The sequence below is a fragment of the Apostichopus japonicus genome, chromosome 17 (assembly GCF_037975245.1).
Source record: "Apostichopus japonicus isolate 1M-3 chromosome 17, ASM3797524v1, whole genome shotgun sequence".
In the NCBI taxonomy this organism is placed as follows: domain Eukaryota; kingdom Metazoa; phylum Echinodermata; class Holothuroidea; order Aspidochirotida; family Stichopodidae; genus Apostichopus; species Apostichopus japonicus.
Window position 1 is genome coordinate 11,063,485 of NC_092577.1, and position 9,164 is coordinate 11,072,648.

The 9,164-nt window shown below is 38.2% G+C and overlaps 1 protein-coding gene across 2 annotated transcripts; it reads left to right on the top strand.

The window, feature by feature from the left end:
- Positions 1-740: 740 nt before the first annotated feature.
- On the top strand, positions 741-8,201 carry LOC139985235 (uncharacterized). Of its 2 annotated transcripts, XM_071999502.1 has the most exons (3): positions 741-2,346; positions 3,059-3,123; positions 5,201-8,201. In XM_071999502.1, the coding sequence occupies exon 3, from the start codon at positions 5,221-5,223 to the stop codon at positions 7,408-7,410; it is 2,190 nt and encodes a 729-aa protein (XP_071855603.1). In that variant the 5' UTR covers positions 741-2,346; positions 3,059-3,123; positions 5,201-5,220; the 3' UTR covers positions 7,411-8,201. The 2 variants fall into 2 exon arrangements, with proteins under 2 accessions (XP_071855603.1, XP_071855604.1); XM_071999503.1 differs by lacking the exon at positions 3,059-3,123.
- Positions 8,202-9,164: the final 963 nt, after the last annotated feature.

Below are 9,164 nucleotides of genomic sequence, written 5' to 3' on the forward strand. Positions count from 1 at the left end.
ACGTGTTTTTACCACCAATGGTTTGAATGACTTTTTTAAAGCATTCCTTATTATCGATGAAGAACTGTACTCATTAAATTAATCCAAGCATACAGAGCACGACAAGAAGTTCTTTCAAGTCCTTAAGTGGCGCAGATGAGGCCATTGTGGTGGTAGATGAGTTTGTTTCTTTTGTTCTAGAATTTATTTATATTTTGGTAAGCAACTGCTGCGGATATTATTTATGCACTACGTCACAGCATTGTAAGTAGGCGAAACAGTTAGTAAGTGAACAGTGAAAAAAATCCAGTCAGGATTCAAGCCCGGGTATCCCGCGTGATATGCAGACATCCTACTTAAGAAGGCTTTGGACGCTTATTGTGTGCCCAGCGGTATGAAACCGGTAAAGAACGTTGAAATCCCACTGTAGGCATTCGTGTCACAGACTTAAGTCCGTACCACTCGACCGCAGTGATTCTACTGGTGTTATTGGCTTTGTATAACTGTACATATGTTATAATTGTACATAATGTGCCTGTTTGCTTTTAAATCTGACAATATACACATAATTAACACTTTTTATACGCAATATTCTCACAATACACAGACAAATTTGAATTAGTTATAATTGCTATAACTTTGTAGTGATCATCACCCTTTTGCATAATGGACTTGCCCACATCCTTGCGTAATCAGCGGTACTCTTCTCGCTATGCATCTTCCAGCGTGACACCACTTGCATACAAGATTTGATGCCAGTGGCGGCGGAACCGGGGGGGCTTGGGGGGCTCAGCCCCCCCAATGAAAAAGTTGAGGGGGCAAATGCATGATAAGCCCCCCCAATATTTACCAAGGCTCCGAAACGTGCATCTGCCCATTTTTCAATGCATACTTGTCGATCTGTCCGATGCACACGTATACTATATAGGTGTAATAATTTTAGTAGTTTTGCTGGGGGACCCTCGGCCCGTCCCCTGGCTATAGACCACATTGTCACCCCAACCGCGTCCCAAACGCCCCATGAAAAGTGGAAGCAGTGAGTGTGAGTACCAGTAAGAGTAACACAACTTCGTCTTAGGCCAATGACTTGCCTCATTTCAGCCAGTTCTCCAACATCCCCTTACTTAGTGGCGGAGCGTCCATATATACAGTCAGGGGGGCGGATGCCCCCCCCCTGACAGACTCAAATGGACTGCTGGAGCCCTTTTCAGCTTTTCACTATACTTTTTACTTATTCGCTATTATTGACTATTTTATTGCGCTCTCATATACCTATTGACATTTGTCATATTCTGTTGGTGTAATTTTCCGACAAAATGGCGACGACACCTATTTATTCTCCGTTTATCTGCAAATTAGCAAGGCCCGGAAAGGGTCATTTCCTGCAATCTAGGGAGTATCTTTACTCAAAATTTTTCTGTGCGCTCCGCGCCAACCTGTGGTGGCGCTCCGCTTAGATCGTGTCGAAAGCGCCCCTACAGACCATTCTTGCCCCCCCAATACCCCTAGCTCCGCCACTGCCCTTACTACACTCAAAAACGTCTTTGCGAGTACACTACGAGTATAATAGCTACTCTCGAATATACAAATTACAATGTTTTTACAGATTTTTACGTGCAATCTGAGAAATTGCACACTTGAGACCCATATTTTAGGGCTAGGTATTCGCAGCATAAAACACTCGGGAAGTGCCGTTTCCGGCCATCTGGGGGTTTGAAATAACCCAAAATTTTCTTGTATGCTCCGCGCCAACCAATGGTGGCGCTCCGCTTAGATAGTCTCCACACATTAGCCCCCCCAATAATTTTTCCGTTCCGCCGCGCCTGTTTGATGCCGGAGAGATGTATTAATCATCAGCCTTTTTAATGACTACATATCAACGCTATATTCAGCAGTAGCTGGAGCGTAATTAGTGGAGATTTTATACAGTCAAGGCATCATTCATCTCTTCATATTCGAGCCTACATCTCGCAATTATCTATTACAAGTCCGCGACTACGAGCAGTTGTATTCATCGTCGCCGCGAGCTACATAGCCGTTACAGTACTGTATACGCAGCGGTAGCGAGCAAGTCAGACCCTAGCATATTTACAGTTATTACTACTAGCGAGCAATTATTACGTTTCGGACAAGTAACCGAATTATTATATAAATAAACATTTATCAGTTAGGAAGAGCAGTGAGTTACTACGAAGGACGGGCCTGGATTAAGTGTCAGTCTGAATGGAGGCTCCATTACGTGAGCCACGTTTTACTGTACACACGTGAAGATATCGTTAGGCGCCGCCATCTTTGTTTGGACCCGAACTTCGAGTGGACACTGCGAATTGCGGAATATCGAGGGAGCAAAGTAACATAAGTTTGGGGGTGAGTTTATTATTAATCTTAGCCTTCAACAACTTGACAGTATGAACAAATTTGTGCAGACTAGTTATTAATTTGCTCAATCAGCCTGCTTTGCGAGTCGACATTTTTCCAAAAATATGCAGAATGATGTTTAATTTTAATAAGTTAAACGGTGCGGAGGGAATCTACGTATTACAGGACAAGTAATAGTTTTTGCAAGTTTTATCTGAAGTTATACAAAGAAGGCGAACCCAATCCTTTGGTGCAAATATCTAAGTGGTAAAATTTAGTACACAGTCATTTTGTGATAAGATCACATATGTGCTCTTCTAAAATGATAATCAATATCACGTCTTCACAGGATATAACCTTGTCAAGCTTAAATGAACATTTAACACGTCTAAGATAAGTGGACATTTTCCATACCATCGAAAAACTTGACTATGAAAAATCGTTGGATGTGATTGATTGATTGACACATTCATGAATTTCCCCTACGAGTGTTCTAACATGTAAAAGCTTACACCTTATTCATCCACATTGTTATGTTTAATTATATATATTGGTTTTCTGCCGGTCTGTTGTGAAACACAAGCAACCTTGAATTGAAATGTATTATAATTGCATTAACACAGAGTACAGTATAGCCTCATGTAAACGTGATACCGGTAAGTGGTATAAGAAAATGATTTCAAGTTGTGTATTGGTGCAGTTGTTACTATTTGTTTTGAAGCACACTATTTATTGAAAACAACTCCGAGGCAATACCTTTGTGTGAGATCTTTACGATATAATAAGGTAAGTGAACATTCACTCCACTCTATGTTTTAATGTCTGCCATTGGCCATTTGCATTGAAACAATAATCGTTCGATATATACATTGATCGACTACGTAAATCCACATTGGAGTATCTACATTGACTTCCATTGTAACAGACATACTCTCTTTTGACTTATTCAGTCTATCTGAATTTATCATGAAATCCAGTCCAGGCCTTTTTCTGGTTTGTATCGAAGGAAACTGGGGTGTGATGCCTGGTTATACGGCATGCGAAGTATTGCGGCCACTGCCCCTAGCAACGAAATGGCCATGTAGGGATTGCAATCAAGTACAATGACTGGATAGCTCCTTTGGTATAGCTGGGCTTGTAATCCAGAGGTCAATGGTTCGAATTCCATTCTACCCCTGAATTTCTTTGCTATTTTACATTGTCTTACATAAATATTGTTAAATTTTGACAAAGACCTAGACTAAATATGACAGTAGGAGAGGGATGTGGTCTCGGCACTCCATGCTCACGCCGCTGATCATACTGTGGACTAATGGAAAATAAGAAAATTTTGAGTACATACACATGTCCAAATTAGTAGTATTGTCATATAGGTGCCGACACTATTTACTAATCCACACGTAGATAAAGTACGTTACTCTTTCAACGTTACTTAAACGATAACGCTTTTATTTAGCTATTCAAGTTATGGAATTTCTTAGAAATAATGCAAACAAAATTATATACAGTTTTATAAGCCAAATTTTTAAATGTTCTTTGACATAACTGTTATTATTGAGTTAACTTAATGTTCCATCATGGTGGTACAAAACAGTTTTCCGAAATTCGATGAATTGAACATCTTATGGACTATCAACAGAACGAATATGGTAACTACTGAAAATCTGAATTGACCCATATATATTCTTGATACTAAGTTGCTATACACAGAAACTTTGGAATAAAGTGTATATTGATTAATACCTAGACAATGTTGTTAACATGCGGATATTTTCATATGAGCAATGATGGTGTTTCATGGATATATGAAGACCTTCCTCTTCAGCACAATGGCGTGGCTAGAGGGATATCGGTAAGAGGTTTAGACGCAAAATGATGATATCATTCTATTATTGTAACTACAATTGTGTAAACTACTTTTTCGTGCGTTTGGAAAACCATTTTAACATTGAATCCACAATTTCAGATATCTAAATTTAATTGCAGATATCTACAATTAATTGGAGATATATAAAATTCCATGCGCGTGAGTATTATAGCATGTAATCAAGTTGTAAGAAATTTTCCGAAGTATGCTTGACCGTGGGAGGGGAGGAAGCAGGTATCTCCATTCTACAGATGGCTTTTGCCCTGTATATAATTACTATCAAACATTCAAAAAAGCAAAACAGTACGAATGAGAAGGTACAAAAATCAGTAACTCATCCATATTTCTTATTTGACCCAAATGGAGATGTTGTGTTGATATTAATGACGTCAGTCAAGTTCGAATGATGTGCGGAACTTTGACTCATAGTGCTAACATATGAATAAATATTCAACACGTTCAGAGAATTGTTTTTTTTTTGTGCTCAATATGGCTAAAAAGACAAATCTACGAATAGCAGATCACACCTAGGTATATAAAAAAATCGCTTACCAATTATTAAATATGTCATGGCTACTTATTTACTTTCTTGGCTTCTTTCTTTGCCTTATCTGTTGGAAATTCTGTGACGCGATAAGAATGGTTATAAAAGTTTAAGTGTAGGTTAGTGGATATTGTAACTATCCCTATATCGTGCACGTGGAACAGAGAGAGAGAGAGATCTTATAAGGGAAGAATTGTATAGCCTTCTCCGTCGATCTAGTAAAATTTATACAATTAAAAGTCTTTGAACTTCCAAAATGTAACCGTTCCCAACCGTATTTACATGACTGGGGGAACAATATAGAGAGAGCAACTTCACTAAAAACTGATTTAATTAATGTTTTATTTCCCCATGTTCGTGACAAATTTGTTTTAACACATTTGAATGTAGTTAAAATAACAGGACGTCTACATCAGTATTTTTAAATTTCTATATTATTTTGTAAATTGCAGAATCTCGTCAATCAAGCTCAATGGCTTCGTCAACTCCTCTCGCGGATCTGGCAGAGAACTTCTTCATGTGTTCTGTTTGCTTGGGTCAATATAAAGAACCGAAACAGTTACCATGTCTTCATCGATATTGTAGAAATTGCTTGAAGACAGTCATTCAAGCCAGTTATGATGGGACGCTTAAGTGTCCATTGTGTAAACAGGAATACGTGATACCAGAAAATGGTGTTGACGATTTCAAGACAGACTTCCATATGAAGAGTATGATTGAGTTCATACATTTGCGAAAGTCTATTGAAAATAAAGATTTCAAGAAGTGTGTAAGCTGTTTCAAGAATACTGAAGTTTCAGCTTATTGTTTTAAGTGCAGAGATTACTTGTGTGACCAATGTTACAAAGTTCATGTAACCAGTAAAATGTTTACAGATCACAAAAGCCACATTCTGAGATTGGATAATATAGAAGTAAAGAATATGACACTGGATAAAATAACATCACTAACGGAAGATCCCAGGTGCCATATCCATGCAAAGAAGGAAGCACAATTATGCTGCAGTTCTTGCGGAAATGTACCAGTGTGCATAGCTTGTACATATAATAAGCACAAAGGTCATGACCTGCATGACGTTACTGAAATAGCAGAACGTGAAAGAAAACTACTAAAACAAGAACTTGCTGAACTAACCAAATACAAAAGTAAACTATATGGCCTACCAACGAAAATAAAAGCTACTACACAGAAGCTGAATGAAAATGTCGTGAAAAAAACAGAAAGATTGATAAATCAGCACAAGCAGCAGACACACAAGATTAAAGATAAACTTGCGGAAAGTACTAAGGAACAAAAAAGAGGTTTAGAGGACATCGAAAGCAGAAGAAGAGAAAACCACCGTCGGATAACTCTTAATTTGGAAGAGGAGTTGAGCCAAGTGAGAAAGAAATATGATAAACTCAGGAAAACAACGAATCAAAAATATGACAACGAATCTGAAGAGTTTATAAACAAATGTGATAAAACTGAGAGCGAGCTCTTTAGAAAACTTGGAAGCCTAGATATTAACTTGAAGAAATTGACAACAGCAAAAGACCTGCATGTAAATAAAAATGAAGATGAACTAAAACACATAACAGAATATTGCGAACAGGTTATTAAACGATACGAGAACCTCACAACAACGACCTCAACTATTCTTGCTACTAAAGACGATTGGACAGACGCTCAGTGTATTCCTGATATTAGAGCAGCCTGTGATCCTCTGATGGTAGAAATGGAAAAAGGATTTCCAGAGTTGGACTCTTTATCTGATTTCGTTATCAGTGATGTAACGAAGGTTATTAGAGACATTGTTACGATTGCTCAGCATAAAGAGTCAGTGGTTGATGTGGCAGGAATCAAAGTTAAAGTTGGATATTTCACTAATATTACAAGCAGAGGAGATGTCAAGATTGTCATTATTCATAAGGCATATGAAGGGTATTTACAAATCACTGTGTTCAACAGAAAAGGTGAAATACAACGACAGGATCAGATGAAGAGTGAAACTGGCAGACTCACCTGCAGTCTGCTATCTGAGTTGAAAGCTGTAACATGGGATTATTGGTATCACATCGGTATTTACGATGTACGTGATGGTGCATTTAGCAGGAAGAACATTCGTGATGTCATTACAAGTTGGCCATCTCATCAGTGCGTGAGTTGTGTAACTATTGATCCTGTGAAGAATCATATTATTGTTGGTAATGACAGCAGAGTTGTGTATGTATTTACTGATCAGTTGATTTACAGTCACAGGTTTACCCTACCAGATGTAATCGATGCATCTGATGATATCACTGTACATAGAGGTAGTCTCCTGGTCTGTGACAACTCGCGTGGTAGATCATATGCAGTCTCCATTGAGGAATCACAGAGTAAGCTGATGTATGAATTCATCAAACCAGATCTTGATGGATTGGCCTGGAGACCTACCAGTGTCTGCACAGACAATAATGGTTTCATCTACATGCTGTGGAATGCAGAGATCTCATATCAGTGGAGATGTATTCTGGTACAATACAGTCAGAATGGCCGACAATTACTCACAACAAGAAGAGTAGCAGGTAACGCTTACCGCGTGTCAACATTAGAAGAGAACGGGCCGGAAAAACTTCTAATAACAACAAATAGATGGGGAGAGCTGTACATGTACGACCTAGTAGTGACGTGGACGTAAGAAATTATTTCAAGCCAATATTATTAGAAGCAATTTAAAACTTCAGGGCGCAATCAACCTAAACACAGAAATTTGTTAATCGAGAATTATGACCTCTTAAATTTTTAGCTCATGGCAGAGGATAATATTTACTATCAAATCCTATAAGGAAATATTCCGACCACTCTTTCTGGCATCCATGTGAATATGGTCGATCACTGCATAATCTTCTTAGACTTCTTTTTTTCGTAAATACCACTATTTAAGATAATGATTTCATAGTATACAATACTGACTGCGCCTGTAGTACTTAACCGGCACATCATAGTCAAATTTAGTTTGTCTCAAAGTTTAAACTTAATATTGAAAATGGCATCGTTGTATTGCCATAAACACTTTTGACTGTACCTAAACCTATATATCATATCCACAGTACTTGATAAACACACATAACCCAATAAAAACACATTTTTGAAAAGTATCGTTTTACATGCACCTCTGACGGTTCCTGTTTAAATAATGTGAGATAAATGTTTAGGTTAAATTTATTTTTCAAATACACGTCTGTATATTATTCCTTTAAAGGAATATATCAGTATACACTCTTAGGTAGTTTTGTTTGTAACTTTTAACTTTTTGAATGTTATTCTATCCCTCTGATCAAATTGATCAAGCAAAAACATTCAAAACTTCAGAACCAAAATATGTTATACATATTTAAAAAAAATATTTAACATATAGGAAATTGCAAAACGTTTTAGTCATAATTTAAAAACATGTTGTTTGTGCTTCATTCTTCTCTATTAATCTGAAAAATTCTTGTCGACTTATTAATCATAAATATGACTGACATTTATTTTTCTCTAAAATATTGTCTTTTTCTTCTTTGCATTACTTCAGCTTTGGGGTTGGTGTGGGCGGGAGTGGGTGGGGGTGGGGGTGGGGGGGGGGGGTGAGGGAGTGGTTACCGTAAGATGTCTGCTGCAGCAAAAAAGGGAGATGTAGTTGCATCTCCTTTCAGATCCGTAGGTTTCTTTCTTAACTACTTGAGCTTCCGTCGTGGTAATGCGTCAGTCTGTCTGTTGTGGCAATAAATGTCTTTCATTTGATGAACATAAAAGTCTTATCAAGGCCACACAATGCCAAGAATTTCATAGAAGGCTCTGATTTGGCAAAGTTATGTCCGCGTACTGAGCGGGTGTCCGCGTACAGAGCGGGTGTCCGCGTACAGAGCGGGAGGCCCGGGTTCGAATCCCGGTGGAGGCTGGAAGTTTTTTCACTGTGCTTGATTTTCCAATTCATTACGATTTTCAATTATATATGCACATTAGCCTTTGTCTTTAACCTTCATTTCATTAGCATAAAGTATGTTCAAAGTATCTCTTTCGAGATCCAGCTTTAGGAATCACAAATGATATTCGAGTTGGTTAGAATCATGTTTGATCTCTAGAGTAAGGCAAATATGTCACCAAAATCAGAACTAGTATTGTTCGATACAGGTGACAAACGCATACAGTGGAATTACAACCTTCCTTACCTGTTTCGAACCTCTGGACGTACAATCAGCGTCCATAGCCTAGTGGTTAGGGTGTCCGCGTACAGAGCGGGAGGCCCGGGTTCGAATCCCGGTGGAGGCTGGAAGTTTTTTCACTGTTCTTGATTTTCCATCTCAACGCATATGCTAAATGTAACACTCTTATACACATATATTGCTGATAGCAAGTCGGAAGTCCTATGTTATTTAATTGCTCCCAGCTACTACTATATTAGATCGC

What these genes read in the sequence shown, in the direction of transcription:
- LOC139985235 (XM_071999502.1), top strand. Translation starts at nt 5,221, where the DNA reads ATGGCTTCGTCAACTCCTCTCGCGGATCTGGCAGAGAACTTCTTCATG.